At 43.2% G+C, this 23,278-nt stretch overlaps 1 protein-coding gene across 11 annotated transcripts in view; it reads left to right on the plus strand.

Annotated features, from left to right (window-relative positions):
• The window catches only part of rgs3a (regulator of G protein signaling 3a), a 265,827-nt gene that overhangs the window by 178,295 nt on the left and 64,254 nt on the right, over nt 1-23,278 (plus strand). For all 11 annotated transcript variants that reach the window (XM_073052456.1, XM_073052457.1, XM_073052458.1 and 8 more), the window contains one exon: nt 18,122-18,796. In XM_073052456.1, coding sequence (XP_072908557.1) covers nt 18,122-18,796 — 675 coding nt within the window. The remainder of the gene's footprint in view (nt 1-18,121; nt 18,797-23,278) is intronic.

Raw genomic sequence — 23,278 nt, forward strand, 5'->3', positions numbered from 1 at the left:
TATGGAACTGGAGGAAATAGCAAAGGTACTTAATGAATACTTCAGTATTCACTATTGAAAAGGCTCTTGGTGATAATAGCGACAACTTGCAGCAGATTGAAAAGCTTGAGCATATAGATATTAAGAAAGAGGATGTGCTGGAGCTTTTGGAAAGCATCAAGTTGGATAAGTCGCCGGGTCCGGATGAGATGTGCCCCAGGCTACTGTGGGAGGTGAGGGAGGAGATTGCTGAGCCTCTAGCGATGATCTTTGCATCATCAAGAGGGATGGGAGAGGTTCCAGAGGATTGGAGGGTTGCAAATGTTGTTACTTTATTCAAGAAAGGGAGTAGAGATAGACCAGGAAATTATAGACCAGTGAGTCTTACCTCAGTGGTTGGTAAGTTGATGGAGAAGATCCTGAGAGGCAGGATTTATGAACATTTGGAGAGGTATAATATGATTAGGAATAGTCAGCAAGGCTTTGTCAGGGGCAGGTTGTGCCTTATGAGCCTGATTGAATTTTTTGAGGATGTGACTAAACACATTGATGAAGGAAGAGCAGTAGATGTAGTGTATATGGATTTCAGCAAGACATTTGATAAGGTACCACATACAAGGCTTATTGAGAAAGTAAGGAGGCATGGGATCAAAGGGGAAATTGCTTTGTGGATCGAGAACTGGCTTGTCCACAGAAGGCAAAGAGTGGTTGTAGATGGGTTGTATTCTGCATGGAGGTCAGTCACCAGTGGAGTGCTTCGGGGATCTGTTCTGGGACCCTTACTCTTCGTGATTTTTATAAATAACCTGGATGAGGAAGTGAAGGGATGGGTTAGTAAATTTGCTGATGACACAAAGGTTGGAGGTGTTGTGGATAGTGTGGAGGGCTGTCGGAGGTTACAGCAGGACATTGATAGGATGCAAAACTGGGTTGAGAAGTGGCAAATGGAGTTCAACCCAGATAAGTGTGAAGTGGTTCATTTTGGTAAGTCAAATATGATGGCAGAATATAGTATTAATGGTAAGACTCTTGGCAGTGTGGAGGATCAGAGGGATCTTGTGGTCTGAGTCCATAGGACTTTCAAATCAGCTGCGCAGGTTGACTCAGTGGTTAAGAAGGCGTACTGTGTATTGGCCTTCATCAATCGTGGAATTGAATTTAGGAGCCGAGAGGTAATGTTGAAGCTATATAGGACCCTGGTCAGACCCCACTTGGAGTACTGTGCTCAGTTTTGGTCGTCTCACTACAGGAAGGATGTGGAAGCCATAGAAAGAGTGCAGAGGAGATTTACAAGGATGTTCCCTGGATTGGGGAGCATGTCTGGTGAGGATAGGATGAGTAAACTCAGCCTTTTCTCCTTGGAGCGACGGAGGATGAGAGGTGACATGACAGAGGTGTATAAGATGTTGAGAGGTGTTGATCGTGTGGATAGTCAGAGGCTTTTTCCCAGGGCTGAAATGGTTGCCAGAAGAGGACACAGGTTTAAGGTGCTGGGGAGTAGGTACAGAGGAGTTGTCAGGGATAAGTTTTTTACTCAGAGAGTGGTGAGTGCATGGAATGGGCTGCCGGCAAAGGTGGTGGAGGCGGATACGATAGGGTCTTATAAGAGACTTTTGGATAAGTACATGGAGCTTAGAAAAATAGAGGGCGATAGGTAAGCCTATTATTTTCTAGTGTAGGGACATGTTTGGCACAAACTTGTGGGCCGAAGGGCCTGTATTGTGCTGTAGTTTGTCTATGTTTCTAATACATGGAACAAACATGATGACTTTATGATTGAGGAGCCTCAAACTTTCTCATGGTTAAGCCTCTTCATGACGACCGCGTCAAGTTCAAAGTTCAAAACAAATATGAAGGTACATGTTACCCTGAGATTAATTTTCTTGCAGGCATTCACGGTAGAGCAAAAAAATAGAATAGAATCAATGAAAATCTAAACACCGAGACTGACAAACAGACAAACAGTACAAATAAATAAATACTAATGAGAACATGAGGTGAAGAGTCCTTGAAGGTGACTCCATAGGTTGTGGGAACAGTTCATTGTTGGGGTGACGGAAGTTATCTGCTCTGGTTCAGCAGTCCGATGGTTGAGGGGTAGTTCAGACATGTCATTGGCATTGTGGGTGCCACACCAGTGCGGCAGTTAGTGCAACGTTATTACAGCTTGGGGCCGTCAGAGTTCAGGGTTCAATTCCGGCATCCTCTGTAAGAAGTTTGTTACGTCCCCCCCCATGAACGTGTGTGTTTCCTGCAGGCACTCCAGCTTCCTCCCACAGTCCAAAGACATACCGGTTGGTAGGTTAATTGGTCATTGTAAGTTGTCCTGAGATTAGGCTAGGGTTAAATAGTTGGGTTGCTGGGTGGTGCAGCTTGTTGGGCCAGAAGGGCTTTTCCCATACTGTATCTCTAAACCAACAACCACAGGGAACGATTTCACTCCACAAACATGGCAACATGGAACATCCGTTTGTATCATGTCTGATTGTTTCAAAGATTCAGCATTTTCACAATTAAACAGTAACAGGAAAACGGGAACATGGCTTTACTCATTCTTTCCTCTCAGCTTGTAATGAAGAAATAAAACATTACATTCACTGACACTCATTTGTGCAAGACAGAATTTTCTTTCTTTTCTTTTTAAGTTCATCACCCCAGAGTCATGTCCTGGGCGATAAAAGGTAGATCAGCCATATGGCTTCCATTTTCACTACACAACTTCAGACATCTTCGAGGCGAAGATCCTTCTTCTCCAAGGGACGAGGTCTTTGGAGCTTCTGTTGGTGTTTCTGTAGCTCTGGGTTTTTATGGGAGGGGGCTGCTGGCCACATGTCCAACTCTCCTCCTTTTGCATCTGGATTTGGGACCATCCATGGTGGAGTTATTATTATTTTGTGGACTGTTGATAAATCCAATGTTAATCAGTGAAATAAAGTTGCTACTGAAATAATCAAGGAAAATGCAGAACTAATTCTGAAATCTGAGTTATAAATACTTAATAATTGGATTTAGACCCATAGGGCACAACAACACAGAAACAGACCCTTCGGCCCACCTAGTCAGTGCTGCACTGTTATTCTACCCAGTCCCATCACTCAGTCCCAGGCCATAGCCCTCCATACCCCTCACATCCATGTAATTATCCAAAATTTCTCTTAAACCATGAAATCAAAGCTGCATTCACCCTTTGTGCCAGCAGCTCGTTCCACACTCTCACCACCCTCTGAGTGAAGAAGTTGTCCCTCAGGTTCCCCTTAAATATTTCACCTTTCACTCTTAACCCATGACATCTATTTTCAGTCTCACCAAACCTCAGTGGAAAAAGCCTTCTTGCTCTAACCCTTGGTGCCATCTGCAAATCTGCTGATCCAATTTGTTTTAATATTGTCCTAATGACGTTAAAGATGACTTGGTCCATCACGGGACCACAGATATAAAGGCAAGATTAGGCCACTCGGCCCATCGTGTCTGCTCCACCGTTCCAACATGGATGATTTATTGTCCCTCTCAAACCCATTCTCCTGCCTTCTCCCCATCACCTTTGTCACTCTTACTAATCAAGAACCTGTCACTTCCACTTTAAATACACCCAATGACTTGGCCTCCACAGCCATCCCTGGCAATGAATTTCACAGATTCACCACCCTCTGGCTGAAGAAGTTCTTTCTTGTATCTGTTCTAAAGGGACGTCCTATTCTGAGGCTGTGCCCTCTGGTCCTAGACTCACCACCATAGGAAGCATCCTCTCCACATCCACTTTAACCAGACCTTTCAATATTTGATAAGCTACAATGAGATTCCTCCCTCATTCTTCTAAACTCCAGCGAGTACAGACCCAGAGCCATTAAGCGCTCCTCACACATTAACACTTTCATTCTTCTGAACCTCCTCTGGACCCTCGAATGCCAGCTCATCTTTTCTTAGATAAGGAACCCAAAATTGCTCATAATACTCCAAGTGCATTCTGACTGATGCCTGATAAAGCCTCAGCATCAAGTCTATACCAGCATTTGGCCTGGTTTAAGCCATTTTCCCCTTCCCCATATATCTCCAAGTGTATTTTTCTCTTTCCCTTTGTTTCTCCTGCCACCCAATTCTAAACTCAGGCTGTGTAAGGGTATGTAAGGAGGCATTTTAACCTACTAGCCCACATATCCTTTAGAAGTGGGAGGAAACTGAAGGACCTGGGAGAAACCCAAATAGCTACAGGGCAAACCTTAAAGTCCTCTCTGACAGCATCCACGGTCCAGTTGTTATGTTAGCGCCAGAAGCATGGTGACACTTGCGGGCTGCCGCCAGTACTTCCGCGGACTGTATTGGTCTTTGACACACATGATGCATTTCACTCTACGTATCGATGCTTTGACGTACATGTGGTAAATGAAGTTAATTTTTCTCCAAGATTGAACCGGAGTGCGCTAGTGTTGTGAGACAGAACAAAATAGCTTTAGGGAAAAAGTTTCTTTTGCCCTTGTGCCGTACTAGTTTTTAGTAACTTTTAATATTAACAGGAACCGGAAAAAAGCTTGTTCTTAATTTCAATAATTAAACATGTGGTTAGATTATTATTCTGCAATATAGATTGGGTATTCTAAACCGATAAATAATGTTTGCATAGTTCTCATCAATTGATTTTCATATTTTAAAGTGTGTACTTGACATTTAGAACGACATTATCACCGAGGAATTCATCTCAGTGGCCTTTTAAGCTGCAGGTTTACAGCAGTTTTTCTTTACCGGTCGGATAAATGTGCCTCGGAATCCTAAATAGGTCACAACTTAACAGTGAGTGACAGAGAAAAATGTGTTTCCTAATCAGGGCACGCAGTATGTTATTAATAGCCGTCTGATGATACTAGCGTATTATCTGATATCGAGTTGCAGTAATTCAGACAAGAAACGTTCTTGGAATAGGACTTCTACAAGATATACAAATTTAGAGAGGTTTATTGGAGTTGACATAGAACAACACAGAGGTTTGGCCCACGATGTTGTGCCAACCCTTTAACCTACCCCAACATCAATTTAACCTTTCCCTCTTACATAGCCCTCCCATTTTCTATCATCCATGTGCCTATCGAAGAATCTCTTAAATATCCCGAATGTATCTGCCTCTACCACCATCGCTGGCAGCACGTTCCACTCACCGACCACTCTGTGTAAATATCTACCTCTTGACATCCCTCCTATACTTTCCTCCAATATGTCCAATACGTTGGCAGATGGAGTTTAATGCTGAGAAGTGTGAGGTTCTACATTTTGGCAGGAATAATCCAAATAGAACATACAGGGTAAATGGTAGGGCATTGAGGAATGCAGTGGAACAGAGAGATCTAGGAATAACAGTGCATAGTTCCCTGAAGGTGGAGTCTCATGTAGATAGGGTGGTGAAGAAGGCTTTTGGAACGCTGGCCTTTATAAATCAGAGCATTGAGTACAGAAGTTGGGATGTAATGTTAAAATTGTACAAGGCATTGGTAAGGCCAAATTTGGAATATTGTGTACAGTTCTGGTCACCGAATTATAGGAAAGATATCAATAAATTAGAGAGAGTGCAGAGACGATTTACTAGGATGTTACCTGGGTTTCAGCACTTAAGTTACAGAGAAAGGTTGAACAAGTTAGGTCTCTATTCATTGGAGCGTAGAAGGTTGAGGGGGGATTTGATCGAGGTATTTAAAATGTTGAGAGGGATAGATAGAGTTGACGTGAATAGGCTGTTTCCATTGAGAGTAGGGGAGATTCAAACGAGAGGACATGATTTGAGAGTTAGGGGGCAAAAGTTTAAGGGAAACACGAGGGGGTATTTCTTTACTCAGAGAGTGATAGCTGTGTGGAATGAGCTTCCTGTAGAAGTAGTAGAGGCCAGTTCAGTTGTGTCATTTAAGGTAAAATTGGATAGGTATATGGATAGGAAAGGAGTGGAGGGTTATGGGCTGAGTGCGGGTAGGTGGGACTAGGTGAGATTAAGAGTTCGGCACGGACTAGGAGGGCCGGAATGGCCTGTTTCCGTGCTGTAATTGTTATATGGTTATATGGTTATATATTGGCCACTTCCACCCTGGGAAAAGTCTCTGAGTATTCGATCTATACCTCCATATACCTTTTACTATCTTGTACACCTCCAATAAGTCACCTGTCACCCTCCCACTCCAAAGAGAAAAGACCCGGCTCACTCAGCCAATCTTCATAAAACACGGTCTCTAATCCAGACAGCATCCTGGTAAATCTCCTTTGCACCCTCTCTAATCCAGGTGGCATCCTGGTAAATCTCCTCTGCACCCTTTCTAAAGCTTCCACATCCTTCCTACAAAGAGGGGACTGAAACTGAACACAATATTCCAACAAGGGCTTTATGGAGCTGCAACATTACCTCGCGGTTATTTTAAGTCCTAGTGTCAAGTTCAGATTATTTATATATCCATTCTCGTCCATTTAGCCAATTTCTCTCCAGTTGGTCCCAGTTCCCGAACCATTGGTGTGGACCTTGTTAATCTGGGCAATAGCTGAGCTGGTATGACTCTTCTTGGTCTTGTCACTCTCAACAGAGGTTTTGTGGGCAGATGTAATGTAAGCACGAGGGGTCCAGCCCAAGACCCCAACTGGGCTGCACAACTGGGATCAGAACCCCAGACCCCTATGCCGCGGAGCTCAGATGGTTCTGGGTGTTGGCCTCTGAGGAGATGCTGGGCTACAAAATGAAATACAGTGGAGAGTACTGTTACAACCCACCCCTGGAGACGATGATTGGAAGCCAAGGTGAAAACCACAGGGGCGGAGCTCAGCAGACTGACTGAGCTGCAGACGGGTGGGAAGACCAGACTCATCCCGACTACTGAGGAGGTCCATAGCCGAAGCCCTGGGAACTGTCAAGTAGCGGTTAACAACTCTGGCTACCAGACTACAGAGGCCAAGCGAATAAATGCGCCCTTCTGCAAAGAACCAGGAAAAGTATTCGCACATTTCCAGAGCAACAACATGCCAGTACCTGAACCAACCAAAACAGCAACTAAAGAATACAGGTAGAGTATATGGGAGAAAGAGTCATCACATAACACCATTGCCCAGCGGCTGAAAGACCTACAAGCAAGCCTCAGCAAACTCCCAGAGGAAGAACCAGTCACTACCACAGAAGTAGATGTCCAGCAATGGGAAGCAAGTACGAAGAACTGGACTGGCCTGACGTGATCCAAAAACTAAAACTTGGATGTGGCAGCTATGGAGAGAGTGCAGAAGAGATTTACCAGGATGTTGCCTGGTTTGGTGAACAAGTCATATGAAGCAAGGTTAGCAGAGCTGGGACTTTTCTCTTTGGAGTGTAGAAGAATGAGAGGGGACTTGATAGAGGTCTACAAGATTATGAGAGGCACAGATAGGGTGGATAGTCAGTACCTGTTTCCCAGGGCACAAATAGCTAACACCAGAGGGCATATGTACAAAATTAAGCGAGGGAAGTTTAGGGGAGACATCAGGGGTACGTTTTTTACGCAGAGGGTTGTGAGTGCCTGAAATGACTTGCCAGGGATGGTGGTGGAGGCTAAAACATTAGGAGTATTTAAGAGCCTCTTGGACAGGCACATGGATGAAAGAAAAATGGAGGATTATGGGGTAGTGTGGGTTTAGTACTTTTTTTTAAGGACTATATGGGTCGGCACAACATGGAGGGCTGAAGGGCCTGTACTGTGCTGTAATGTTCTATGGTTCTAAGAACATTATATACACGGCTGGCAGATCAAATGAACCAGCTGCCTGAAGCAGGCTTCCTCCCTGACTGGCTCACTCAAGGAAGGACAGTACTCATAATGAAGGACCCTCACAAAGGAGCAGCACTGTCAAAGTAGTAGCCAATGACCTGCCTGTCAACAATATGGAAGCTCCTATCAGGCATCAGACTCCAAGACCAGGCAAACCAACCTAAGCACAGCCTGGATCAACTACCAGAAAGCATACAACTCAATGCCCCACGCATGGATCCTGGAATACCTGTCACTGTACAAAGTCACTAAGGACATTCATCAAGAACTCAGTGGGCCATTGGAGGGCAATGCTAGAAGTTAACTCAAAGCCAATAGTGACCATCAGATGTGGAATGCGCCAGGGTGATGCACTCTCCCCTCTGCTGTTCTGCAGAGGCCTGAGCCTCCTCACCCAGATCATCTTCAAGTGGAGTGATACACATGTGCCTAAGACTTTTGCACAGTTCTGTCTATATATGTCTTCCTTTGTTTATCTGCCTCCGGCCTCCATCTAAATGCAGTTGGTCTAATTTAAGAAGAAATGTAATAATAGAATTTGCTGTCGGTATTTAAATCATCTAGATTAGCTTATACTGCTGGGTTAGCTTGTGGTTTCAGGCAGAGTTTAACATTTGATTAACCCTGTGAATATAGGACAACTGTGCATTGGGATTAAGTACCATCGTACTCACAGCCTACGGGCGGTTTGGATTCAATTTGGAAATTAAAATTACTCCAGCACTCAGGTCCAAAGCTGTTCCAGGGGACCAAACTCAGCACATAGCACCGCAGGATATTCTCAATAGTTTTGTAAAGTTAGAAATGATCACCAATAGCTGTAAGACTTTTCAAGAGTTTAGAGGGATGTGGGCCAACTGCTGGGAGATGGGACTTGCTTTAGCATACACTTTGGTTGCCAGGAACACAAATGGGCTGAGTGGTCTTTTCCCTACTGTACAACTCCAGATTGTATTTATTTGTCACACATCTTTTGAAACATACAGTGAAATGTGTCTTTTGCATTAATGACCACACAGTCCAAGAATGTGCTGGGGGCAGCCCACAAGTGTTACCGCACTTCTGGCACCAACATAGCATGCCCACATGTCATTAACCCCGACCCATACATCTTTGGAATGTAGGAGGAAACTGGATCAGCCAGAGGGAAACCACCTGGTCATGGAGAGAACATGCAGACTCCTTTTAGACAGCAGTGTGTATTGAACCTGGGCTGCAGCACTGTTACACTAACCGCAACACTACTGATGGTACAAGCTCCATGCTTAGGAGTTGATCAACAGCAGCAAGATCAATTCTGTGTTGTTTTCTGTGTCATCAACTCTGGGTACCTGATGCAGAGCATTGCTTCAGTTTTGGGTAGCTCGTTGTCTATTTATCTTTTAGACTGCTTGACTGTGGTAAGCCTGCACGGAGAGAAGCTCTGGTGCGATTCTGATTCATTGGCGAGAGCTACGGTTGGGGAGATGCGTTGCCTAGGTTGTAGTGCGGACTGGGCTCTCAGGCCTTGGGGGTCGCATGTTGCGGCCGCTGGGGAAGGAAACGCTGGAGATCTGTACTGGACTCCACGCTGGGTTGGAGGCTAGTCTCTCCTGTCGGTTCTGCCCTCCAGTGTTTACTCCCGGGTAGACAGGCTGGGTTGCATTCATCTGTGGCTGGACTTGGGAGGTATGAGGACTGATGCGGGCTGTTCTTGCAGAAACGTGACTCCAAGATAACAACTATGCACCGTCAACCTACGGGCCACGATACTCGAGGACTTGGGCTATATTATTTTTTAAATACATAGCTCTTTATATCTGTATGTTTTTCTGTTGTCATAATTATGTGTGCTGTGAGGGACAGTTGGTTCTGCATTTTTGGACCTCAATGTTCCAGAGGAACATTGTTTCATTTAGCTGTATACATGTGTATGGTTATGACAATTAAACTTGAACCTGTGATGGCACCAGAAGTGTGGCAACACTTGTGGGCAGCCCCCAGTACACATTCAGATTGTGTTGGTCACCGCATGTTTCGATGTAGGTGTGACACCTAATCTAATACAGAAACAAATACATGTCATCGTGTTCCAATGGCAATTCAGCCTTTTGGTTCTGATTGGTACATTTCTTTGTCTTGTCTGTCAGTCAGCAGGCTCAGAGTCAGAATCAGAATCAAGTTTAATATCACTGGCATATAGATTCATGGAGAAGTACAGCACAGAAGCTACCTAGTCCCAATGACCATAGCCCTCCATGTCTCCACTATCCATGTACCTATCCAAACTTCTTATAAACATTGACATTGAGCTCACGTGGACCACTTGTGCTGGCAGCTCGTTCCACACTTTTACAACTCTCTGAGTGAAGAAGTTTCCCCTCATGTTCCCCTTAAACTTTTCACCTTTCACCCTTAACCCATGACCTCTGGTTATCATCCCACCCAACTTCATGCAAAAAGCCTGCTTGCACTTACCCTATCTATACCCCTCACAATTTGGTATTCCTCTGTCGAATCTCCTCTCAATCTTCCATGTTCTAAAGAATACAGTCCTAACCTATTCAATCTGTCCTTCTAACACAGGTCGTCCACATCCAGCAACATCCTTGGAAATTTTCTCTGCACTTTTTCAACCTTGTTTACATTTTTCTTGTAGGTAGGTGACCAAAACTGCACACAATATCCCAAACGAGGCCTCACCAATGTTCATATACAACTTCAACGTAACATCCTATATGTCACTTGTTGATATGCAGCAGCGGTACATTGCAATATATAATAATAAGAACTGTAAATTTCAGCAAGAATACAGATATACAGGACTGTGCACAAGCCTTAGGTACATGTAAGAACTATAAAGCAAAAATGCTTTCAAAATAATGAAATTGAAAGCTTCTAAATATCAAAAAGTTTACCATAAAGAGCAGAGAGCAGTAAAAAACTAAAGCAAATCACTATTTGGTGTGACCAACCTTTGCCTTTAAAATTGCATCAATTCTGTCGTGCAGTCTTATAAGAAAACCGGCTGGTAGGTTGTTCCAAGCACCTTGGAGAACTTGCCACAGCTCTCTTGGAGACCTTGGCTGTCCTGCTTGCTTCTGTCTCTCCAGGTAATCACAGACAGCCCTGATGATGTTTAGATCAGGGCTCTGTGGAGGCCATACCATCTTAAACCAGACAGATAAGACAGAGGCATTGTGTGCATTGGTGCTGTTTCCTGCACCCAAGCAGAGCTCGTCGACTTCATTCAACTTTGCCTCCAACTTCCACACTGGCCTCAGATTTACCTGGTCCATTTCTGGCATCTCTCTCCTCCTTCTTGATCTCTCTGTCTCAATCTCTGGAGACAGATTATCTACTGCTACCTGGACTATACCTCTTCCCACCCTGTTACTTGTAAAAACGCCACCCCTTCTCTCAATTCCTCCATCTCTGCCACATCTGCTCTCAGGATGAGGCATTTTATTCCAGAATGAAGGAGATGTTCTCCTTTTTCAAAGAAAGGGGCTTCCCTTCCTCCACCATCAATGCTGCTCTCAACCGCATCTTTTCCACTTCACGTATGTCTACTCTCACCCCATCCTCCTGTCACCCTACCAAGGATAAGGTTCCTCTTATCCTCACCTACGACCTTATCAGCCTTTGCCTCCAGCACAAAATTGTCCGTAACTTCCACCACTAAGTACATCTTTCCCTCCCCCACACTTTCTGCTTTCCGCAGGAATTGCTCCCTACGCAACTCTCTTGCCCATTCGTCGTTCCCAACTGATCTCCCTCTGGGCACTTATCCTTGCAAGCGGAACAAGTGCTACACCTGCCCCTACATCTCCTCCCTCACTACTATTCAGGACCCCAAACTGTCCTTCCAGGTCAGGGAACACTTCATCTGTGAGTCTGGCGTGGTCATATACTGTGTTCATTGCTTCTGGTGTGGCCTGTATATCAGTGAGACCCAACATAGATTGGCAGATTGCTTTGCCGAGTACTTATGCTCTGTCTGCTAGAGGAACCAGGATCTCCCATGTCACCCATTTTAATTCCACTTCCCATTCTCATTCTGATATGTCCATCCATGGTCTCCTCCACTGTCAGGATAAGGCCACACTTAGGCTGGAGGAACAACCCCTCATATTCCGTCTAGGTAGCCTCCAACTTGATGGCATGAGTGTCAATTTCTTGAACCTCCGGTAATGAACACCCCGCCACCTTCCTTCAGTCTGAGAGTAAGGATGATTAAAATAAGATCAAATTCTCTTTGTAAACATTTTGTATCCAGTCCTGTGCCTACCATAATGTGAATAATAACTGTTACTAGTCACTTGAGTATTATTCTCTAAAAGTTATCCTAATGTATTCTGTACTTAAGTTAGGACATTCTTTTCTGTAAAAGAGGAAATAAAATAATTTAATTTTTGAACCATTATTCTTCTCCACAGTAAGCTGTGCTTGAGATACTGAGTACTTTGTTCATTCCCAAAGTAATTAAATTGCAGCATCATGTTTGCCAAATACATTGAAAATTAAATTTAGAGTCTGAGAAAGAACCACTCTGTCTGGGCCTGCCTAACTCTAAAACTATTCACTTAATCAGTTTTTGTTTTGTTTTCTGATTGAAAGGAGACCACTCTGTCCTTCAGTTTTGTACTGTACCGAACCTCCAAGGCGGTTGTGCAATTTGACTTCCAGTTCCATTCCTCTTTATCCTTTTCTACAATCGTCCACTTCTAAACGAGCAGGTGTGATGAAGGAATCATCCTCAATGTGTGTATTGTTCTGGATTTCCAGCATCTGCAGAATCTCCTGTGTCTATTATATCACGTATGTCTCCGTATGACAGTGATGTTTGCAGTAAATTTTGAAAACCCCATTTAATTCCGTTACCCCTCCTGAGAAAAACCTTTAAACTTCCTTCATAATTATAACCACTTACTCTAATTATTTTTACTCTGTTCTGCCCATAGCTCACAAATCCTTCCTGTAACAGCATTCCCACACAGCAGCCAATATTTAAATTGCTTCAACCTGCATTCAGTGGCCACTTTGTTCGGTACACCTGTACATCTGCTCGTTAATGTAGATATCTGATCAGCCAATCATGAGGCAGCAACTCATAAAGTATGCAGGCATGATCAAAAAGTTCAGTTGTTGTTCAGACCAAACATCGGAATGGGGAAGAAATGTGATCTAAGTGGCTTGGACCATGGAATGATTGTTGGTGCCAGACAAGGTGGCTCGAGTATCTCAGTAACTGCTGATCTCTTGGGATGTTCATGCACAACAGTCTCTAGAGTTTACAGAGAATGGGGCAAGAGAAAAAAAACATCCAGTGAACAGCAGTTCTGTGAGAGAAAATGTTAAGACTGGCCAGAATGGTTCAAGTGGACAAGAAGACAATGATAACTCAAGTAACCACTTGTTACAACAGTGGTGTGCAGAAGAGCATCTCTGAATGCACAATATGTCAAGCCTTGAAGTGCGTGGGTTACAGCAGAAGAAGACCACGAACGTACAGCCAGTGGCCCCCTCATTAGGTATGGGAGGTAGCTAGTGATGTGGTCACTGACAATGGATCTATTATTTCCTTTTATACTCAATTTCCTAAGTACAAAATCCCATTTGTAGATATGCAACTGACTGCTTCCTTTAATGAGCAATTACAAGATTGATTTTGACCTTTGGCACCTGAAGTTATTTCAGTAAAACTAATAACCATGTTAAGAATATAGTATTAAAACTAATGAAAATCTGAAGTATTTTTAAACAGGATTAATGATGTAAGAAACTATAAATTATTACAAGGTTCCTTTCTCCTAATTATTTACCAGGATGCTGTCTTAATTTGAGAGCATGTCTTATGAGAATAAGTTGAGCGAGCTGGGGCTTTTCTCTTTGGAGTGGAGGAGGATGAGCGGTGACTTCATGAAGGTGTACATTGATCCAGGGCATTGTGGCTAATATGAGGGTACATAATTTTAAGGTGATTGGAGGAAAGTATAAGGGGATGTCAGGGGTATGTTTTTTTACAGAGAGTGGTTGGTGTGTGGAACGCCCTACCTGGGGGGGTGGTAGAGGCAGGTACATTGGGGACATTTAAGAAACTCTCAGATGGACAAATGGATGAAAGAAAGATAGCGGGCTATGCGGGAGAGAAGGGTTGGATTGATCTCAGAGTAAGTTAAAATGTTGGCACAACATCATCGGCCGCAGGTCCTGTTCTGTGCTGTAGTGTTCTATGTTTTATGCATCTCCTGGCTTCAGGCACAGTTAGTGCTTGCTCAGTACCACCGAATGGTACTCCAATTACTTTCTGCCATTCCTTTTAATTAACTGATGATTTTTGAGGCAGTGTACGACATGCTGCTGTGGTCATACACCAAACGGGAATAAATATCAAGTGAAGAATGTGTCTATTTCCTAACATTTTCAATGCCAGTAACTCAACAACAATTTTCTTGTGAAAACCAATATAACAGGGATGCAGTTTGATGGCAAACACGGAATCTCTGTTCACCTAACAAATGACCCACTTTCTCTTTGGATGACCTCATTGGGAATAAAGTATCTAACAGAGTGGGGTCCTGATCGCACGAGGGTCCCAACAACTTAATGTCACCAGCCTGAATTTAAGTTATAATTGCCCTTCTTCATTTGTGGATGGTGTGAGCTACACAGTGCCTGGTTCTTTATTTCAGAAATCCTTGTGCAGGCAACAGTGAAATTGTACATTACATTTGTTTTTAGTTTTTTAGATCTGAAGTAATTTGACTTAAACAATTAATTAATTCTTTTTTTTCTTCTTAAGCCCGTCGCCCTACTGGGGCACTGGCTGCCAACAGCAGCTCGTCAGAGTCTTCTGTCGTGGGCCAGTCTTTCAAATTTTCCCAGCTGACGCCTATCTTTCTGGCGTTTCCTTCCTCCCTCAGGGACGAGGTCTTTGGAGCTTCTTTCGCCAATTCGGTAGCTCTGGGTTTTTACGGGATGGGGTTGCAAGCCCCACACTCAACCCTCCTCCTTTTACAGCCGGGCCTGAGACCATCTATGATGGAATTAATTAATTAATGATTTGATATTAAAGAACTCTGTTCTGGTGGAGCAGCACCAGCACACAGAACAAAGAAATGAAGTTTTAAAGTTTGAAATCTCAAAGTAAATTTATTATTGGAGTTATTATGGTATTTCTAATACCATCATCATGAGTTTATAGTGTGTTCCATGTTATTTAAAATATTTCAATCCCATGCTGTCTCTCAATGGGTTCTACAGTGATGATATGCCAGAAATCAAAATTAAAGTTCAAAGTAAATTAATTATTAAAGTATGTATATGTCATCGTATACAACCCTGAGATTCATTTTCTTGCGGGCATTCACAGTAGAACAAAGGAACACAAAGAATCAATGAAGCCAAACAAGAATGAGCAAAAGCAGACAAACTGTGCAAATACAACATAGTTGATACATAAATAAGTAAGTAAATGACACGCACATATACTCGAGGAACTCAACAGGCCAGGCAGCATCTATGGAAAAGAATAAACAGTCAACGTTGAATGCCTACCCGATGGTTTTTTTAGAGCAGCTCGTGCTTGAGCCTAGTTGGGGAAAGGCCATCTTAGATTGGGTGTTGTGTAATAACCCAGATTTTATCAGGCAGCTTAAGGTAAAGGAACCTTTAGAAGACACTGATCATAATATGATTGAATTCATATTGCAATTTGAGAGGGGGAAGCACAAGACACACGTATCAGTATCGCAATGGAATAAAGGGAATTACAGAGGCATGAGAGAGGAGCTTGCCCAGGTGGATTGGAGGAGGATAGTGGTGGGCTGACAGCAGAGCAGAGATAACTGAAGTTTCTGGGAATAGTTCACAAGGCACAAGATAGATATGTCCCACAGAAGAAGTTCTTAAATGGCAGGGGTAGGGAACTGTGGCTGACAAGAGAAGTGAAGGATTGCATAAAAGTCAAGGAAAGGGCATATATAGTAGCAAAAGAGAGTGGGAAATTGGATGATTGGGAAGCTTTTAAAATTCAACAAAAGGCAACTTAAAAAGCCATAAGAAGGGAAAAGATGAAATATGAGAGCAAACTAGCCAATAATATAAAACAGGATAGTAAAAGTTTTTGCAGTTATATAAAGAGTAAAAGGGAGGTGAGAGTTGGTATTACTACTACTACGTCGACTCAGGCCTAGGAGGCCGGCGTTGGGTATTGGACCACTGCAAAATGATGCTGGAGAGGTAGTAATGGGGGACAAAGAAATGGCAGATGAAGTTACTAAGTACTTTGCTTCAGTCTTCACTGTGGAAGACGCTAGCAGTGTGCCAGAGGTCTGTGAGTGTCAGGGAGCAGGAGTGAGTACCATTGCTATTACAAAGGAAAAGTGCAAGGCAAACTGAAAGATCTTAAGGTGGACAAGTCACCTGACCAGATGGACTACATCCCAGAGTCCTGAGAGAGGTTGCTGAAGAGATAACTGATGCATTGGTCACGATCTTTCAAGAATCGCTTGATTCTGACATGGCTCCAGAGGACGGGAAAAGTGAAAATGCCTCACTGTTTAAGAAGGGAGGAAGACAAAAGAAAGGAAATTATAGACCAGTTAGCCTAACCTCAGTGGTTGGGAAAGTGTTGGAGTCTATTTTTAAGGATGAGGTTTCAGGGCACTTGGAGACTAATGACAAAATAAGTCAAAATCAACATGGTTTCTGTAAAGGGCAATCTTGCCTGACAAATCTGTTAGACCTCTTCGAGGAAGTAACAAACAGGGTGGACAAAGGAGAGGCAGTGGATGTCATTTACTTGGATTTTCAGAAGGTATTTGATAAGGTGCCACACATGAGGCTGCTGAACAAGATAAAATCCTATGGCGTTACAGGAAAGATACTGGCATGGATAGGGAAACAGCTGACAGGCAGGAGGCAGTGAGTGGGAATAAAAGGGGCCTTTTCTGGTTGGCCGCCAGTGACTAGTGGTGTTCCTCAGGGGTCAGTATTGGGACCACTACTTTTCACATTGTTTGTCAATTTTTTAGATAATGGAATTGATGGCTTTGTGGCAAAGTTTGCAGATGATATGAAGATAGGTGGAGGGGTAGGTAGTGCTGAGGAAGCAATGTGATTGCAGCAGGACTTAGACAATTGGAAGAATGGGCAAAACAAAGTGTCAGATGGAATACAGTGTTGGGAAATGTTTGATAATGCATTTTGGTAAAAGGAACAATAGTTCAGACTATTATCTAAATGGGAAGAAAATTCAAGCATCAGAGGTGCAAAACGACTTAGGAGTCCTCACTTAAGACTCCTAGAAGGTTAATTTATAGGTTGAGTCTGTGGTAAAGAAGGCAAATGCGATGTTGGCATTCATTTCAAAGGGAATAGAATATAAAAATAAGGAGATAATGCAGAACCTTTATAAGACACTAATCAGACTGCACTGGAGTATTGTCAACAGTTTTGGACCCCATATCTCAGAAAGGATGTGTTGTCATTGGAGGGATTCCAGATGAGAATCACAAAGATGATTTGGGAATGAAGGGGTTAATGTATGAGAAGTGTTTGGCAGCTTTGGGCCTGTACTCACTGGAATTTGGAAGAATGTGGGGAGATCTCATTGAAAGCTACCGAATGTTGAAAGGATGAGATAGGGTGGATTTGGAGAGGATGTTTCCTATGGCGGGGTGTCCAAAACTAGAGGGCACAGCCTCAAAATTGAGGGGCAGTCCTTTAGAACAGAGGTAAGGAGGAATTTTTTTAGCCAGGGACTAGTGAAGCTCTGGAATTCTCTGCAGCAGACTGTGGTGGAAGCCAAGATGGTGGGTATATTTAAAAATTGATAGCTTCCTCATTGGTCAGGGCATCAAAAATTGTGGCGAGAAGGCAGGTGTATGGGGTTGAGTGGGATCTGGGCTCAGCCGTGATGTAATGCTGGAGCAGATTCGATGGGCTGAATGGCCTATATCTGCTCCTATATCTTATGTGTCTTATGGTCTAACGTTCTGGGCTGAGGCCCTTCGTCAGGACTAGAAAAAAAGATAAGAAGTGGATTTCCAGCATCTGCAGATTTTCTCGTGTTTGGGAAATAAATAAATAATACTGAGATTTAGAATCCATAGGTTGTGGAATCAGTTCAGTGTTTGGGTGAGTGAAGTTATAACTTAATAGTTGAGTGGTAATAACTGTATCTGAACCTGGTATGAATAAGGATTCATTTTTGAAGCTATCAGATTTATAGAAACTTTATGATTTTGTTTGTTGTCATCTCATAAGATCCCTGAATGATGAACCAATTCTTTGCATATGTCCACAGTAAATAAATTAGGGTTAATATGCATTAACCAATTCTCTTCCATTACATTGTGAACAGCTCATCTAATATGTTTCACTCTTCATTTTCACCTCAATAGATCCTTGACCCCAAATCAGACGAGAAATCCGAGATGTTACCTGAGGTAAAGGTTCCTCCCAGCGAGCCGCAGCCAACCAGTGAGGAAAAGGCTGAAAGCGAGAAGCTCCCAGAGAAAGAAAAGGCTGCAGAAGGAGAGAGTGAAGCCAGAGAGGAAATGAAGGAAAATATTGAGAAGCAGGATACCACAGAGTCACAGAAACCTCGGCTGCCATTCACTATACCAGAGCTCAGACTGGACAGGACATTCACCCAGAGCACTGAAGATCTTCCCATTTTACTTCTTGATGGGGATGAAGATGAGGAAGAGGAGGAGGAGGAAGAGGAGGAGGATGATGATGATGATGAAGATGAAGAAGACAGTGATGACTGTTACTTAGACGGTCACGAAACTAAACGGCGCAGTATGATTGAAACTTCCGAGTGTGAGAAGCATTGTACTCTCTCTATTCAGAACTCGCTGCGTCGGAGGACCCACAGTGAAGGAAGTCTGAAGCAGGAGCCAAAAGCTCAGTGCTTTAAATCTGACAATGCGCTCAACTGCGTGGGGTGCGATGGGCAGAAAGCTAACATCAACTGGGCTCCGCCCTCACCAACAACCCTCAAGAAGGAGATTGCCAACGTGAAGAACGGTGGCTCCATGTACCAATTATGTCTCATCTTCTCTGGGCGTAAAGTGAGTACTCCGCTTCATTCTATCGGCTTTGCTTGCATTGTTTTGGGTGGTAGAAATTGTCACAAAACTTGCTTGAAATGTGAATGGAGGCATAGACTCATCGAGCAGGATAGCACAGAAAGGAGCCCTTCATCCCATCTAGTCCTATTGACCCATACCTGGATGAGGCAGGTAGAAAAACAACTCCTAAAAGACAATTGGGCAGGTACATTTCTAGGAAAGAGTTAAAATGTCATCGGCCAAATACCGGTAGATAGGATTAGCTTGGATGAGCATCTTGGTAGGCAAGGACCAGCTGGACCACAGGGCCTGTTTATGTGTTGTATGACTCTCTAAAAATATTCTCACTAACAAAATGTGTTTTCAGTTACTATTATTTAGATCAGGTGTATAGCTGCCAGAAAGTCAGTGCGGAATTTGAGAGGGTCACTTCAATCAGAAAGGTTGCTTACAGATTGTAGCTAAGTACCTGGGTGCTCAGTGGAGCAGTGCGGACATTAGCTGCCATTTCAAGACACAGGTAGCTCACACTGCACATCTGGCACACCCCTGTTTTCAGAGCTGACTCAGATCTGCACGCTGCCCTCTTTGAATATTGCGGATATGTCGTTTATCCTACTATTAACATACAACTTTTAAATCCAGATAAATTGGATTCTGTGCCTTGTGAAATATGTAAATAACTAAGGACATCAGTTCAACTTGATAGTCAAGAGACTGGATTGATTTGCATGCCCTATCAGTGAGACAGAATCCAGGCTAATAATCTTATATTAAAGCTTATCCTCTTTGTTTTTCTCTTTATGTATGCAAAATCAAACAGATGTTAAGTCGTATCTGGTGTTCTCCTGATCATGACATCAATTGACCTCTTTCACACTTACTAATGTGTGCTAATATTTCACTATGCATCATACATTTGAAACTGATTAAACAGCAGCAATCCTTCCGCATTTGGCAAAATGTAAATTCCAGGCTCTTCTGTATTTGAGTGATGCAGTAGCAAGCTCAATGTGTTGTTCTTTGACGATGATTATGCACCCTCTTGTAAGATAGATTTCTCCCAAGCTGATCAGCCTGCACCTTTCGGTGTAATGGGACATCCACAACAGTCGTTCACATGGGCTGGAGTTAATCACACAAACTGGAGACCACTTCCCCACTTTTCTCTGTATGTTCTCTCACCTTTGTACCAGGAGGAGGCGATTTTTAAGCATTGACCTCCCTAGTTGTTTAGCACGGCAGTGACCCCCATCTTTTCTTCTCCAGTTCTGATGAATGGTCTGGGCCCAAAACATCAACTGTTTACTCTTTTCCAGAGATGCTGCCTGGCCTACTGAGTTCCTCCAGCATTTTGTGTCCGTTGCTTGAATTTCCAGCATCTGCAGATTTTCTCTTCTTTGTTATTGGAGTATTGTGAGCAGTTTTGTGTCTCTTATCTTAGAAAGGATGTGTTGAATTTGGAGATGGTTCAAAGGAGGTTCATGAAAATGATTCCAGGATTAAACAGCTTGTCATATGAAGAATGTTTGATGGTTCTGGGCCTGTATTCACTAGAACTCAGAAGAATGAGGAGTAATGTCATTGAAGACTATTGAATGGTGAAAGGCCTTGGAGAGAATATTTCCTATGGTGGGAGTGTCTAAGACTAGAGAGCACATTTTCAGAATAGAGGAGCGTCCTTTTAAATGGAGATGAGGAGGAATTTCTTTAGCCAGAGAGTGGTGAATCTGTGGAATTCTTTGCCACAGGCGGCTGTGGAGGCCAAGTCTTTATGTATATTTAAGGCAGAGGCTGATGGATTTTTGAATGGTCAGGGCATGAAGGGATACAGAGAGAAGGCAGAAGATTGAGGCTGACAGGAAAAATGGACCTGACATAATGAAATGGCAGAGCAGACTCGATGGGCCAAGTGGGTTGATTCTGCTCCATCTGTTATGGTTTTGTAGTCTTATGGGTGGAGTGTGGCTCAGGTGCTGACACACCCTGTGCTGAGACACCAGGCAAGATCACTTGATTCCAAGCAATTGGTTTATTGATCATTACAGAATGTCTCTCTAATGCTTCCTGCTCCCTCCCCTCTCCTTTCCCCTTTTCCCAACCATGATTCCCCTCTCCCTGCCCCCCTCCCACTCTCAGTCCACAACAGAGACCCATATCAGAATCAGGTTTATCATCACTCACAAATGCCATGAAATTTGTTATTTTTTGTGGCAGCAGTACTGTTCACTTTATAAAATTTCTATGGCTCTAAGCAAAGGTCTTAGACACCCTTGTTATATACACAAGTACATGCCTAAGATTTTTGTACAGTACTGTAGGTGGCTGCAGAATTCTTTAGTTTTTACAATGAAGTAAAATGAACTTTTCTAAATCTGTTGTGACATTTACAATCATTAAAAACAACAGTACACTAACATTCTGTAGATTATTAATATTAACATTATTAATAAACACATCGTTCACGGATTCATCATTAGAATATTAATGTAACAGCGTTTTATGTCTGAACATGAGGAATAACAGATGGAATAATAGAGAAAATCTGGGAACTCGGACTGCAGTCCAGCAGACTGAGTGCGGACAGTTATGCCTCCCCTCCATTATCTCCAGTAACAGGAACCAGTGGTGAACTGAGAGTGCTAACACCCGGGGATTGAACATCTGTGAAACATTGATCAGAAAATCATTATGGAGGGAAAATAATCAAAGTGAAGATATTAAGTTCCGAGAGACCTCTTTTCAGTCACTTTGAAAAGCTTCCGGTGCAATTTAACTGTTAACAATGATTTCAGGTGAATCGTTTTGCTAAATTTTGTTGGACGTATCTTTGCAATCAATGGTTAAGCCCCAGATATAACAGTGTTGCTGAATTCTGGGCATTAATGCACCTACAACATCAGAGGAATTGCAAAACAGAGTTACGAGAATAAGATGATTTGTTCAATAAGACTATGGAATAGGACTTCACTATGACCTTGCACCTTAATCTACCTGCACTGTACGTTCCTTGTCTGACCTTACACCTTAATCTACCTGCACTGTACGTTCCTTGTCTGACCTTACGCCTTAATCTACCTGCACTGTACGTTCCTTGTCTGACCTTACGCCTTAATCTGCCTGCACTGTACGTTCCTTGTCTGACCTTACACCTTAATCTACCTGCACTGTACGTTCCTTGTCTGACCTTACACCTTAATCTACCTGCACTGTACGTTCCTTGTCTGACCTTACGCCTTAATCTGCCTGCACTGTACGTTCCTTGTCTGACCTTACACCTTAATCTGCCTGCACTGTACGTTCCTTGTCTGACCTTACACCTTAATCTACCTGCACTTCCTTGTCTGAGTATATCTGACAGTAATAAACCACTTTAGAATTGCACACTTCTCCTTTAAACTGCCCTGTGCCCCACACACTCTTTCAACTCCACAGTACCTTTTTTCCTGCCCTCCTCAGTACCCACTCCCCCATGCTTCCTTTAAACTTATTGGGAGCCTGTTTCCCTCCCTCCCTTAACATTCACCAGAGCCTGTTTCTCCAACTTTCACTGGAATATTAATTATGCTACTGTGTAAAATATTAAAAAATGAATTAAGTGTTAATGGGAATAACCTGCCGTGCAGGGTGATAGGGTGACTAAGAATGTGTATGGTGTGTTGCCCTTCATTAGTCAGGGATTGAGTTCAAAAAGCCTTGAGATAATGTTGCAGCTCTACAAAATTCTGGTTAGACCACACTTGGAGTGTTGTGTTCTGTGCACTGCAATGCTTAAAAAAGTTACAACAAGAAATACGTTTTAAAAATTATGTTAAATAAGTGGTGCAAGGAGAGAGCAAAAATACTGAGGTTGTGTTCATGGGTTCCATGTCCATTCAGATATCTGATGGCAGAGGGTAAGAAGCTGTTCCTGAAACGTTAAGAGTGTGTCTTCAGGCTCTTCCATCTCCTTCCCGATGGCAGTAACTAGGAGGGAACATGTCTTGGGTAGAGGGGCAGATGGATGAAGTCTTTTTGAGGCATTGCGTTTTGAAGGTGTCCTGGGTGCCTGGGAGGTTAGAGCTTACAACGTTCTGCAGCTTCTCCCAATCCTGTGAAGTAGCCCCTCCACACCAGGTGGTGAAGCAGTTTGCTTTTGGTATCTTGTACTCACATTCTGCCCAGACACATACATGACAGAGCCATAGAGTCATAGAAAAGTACAGCACAGAAACGGGCCCTTCAGCCCATCTCTTCTGTGCTGAACCATTTGAGCTGCCTACTCCCATCAACCTGCACTGGAACCATAGTCCTCCATAACCCTACCATTCATGCACCTTTCCAAACTTCTCATAAACATTGACATCGAGCTCGCATGCACCACTGGTGCTGGCAGCTCATTCCACACTCTCACCACCCTCTGAGTAAGTGTTTCCCCTCATGTTCCCCCTAATCATTTCACTTTTCACCCTTAACCCATGACCTCTAACTGGAGTCTCACCC

Source organism: Hemitrygon akajei, chromosome 7, assembly GCF_048418815.1.
Source record: "Hemitrygon akajei chromosome 7, sHemAka1.3, whole genome shotgun sequence".
Lineage (NCBI taxonomy): Eukaryota > Metazoa > Chordata > Chondrichthyes > Myliobatiformes > Dasyatidae > Hemitrygon > Hemitrygon akajei.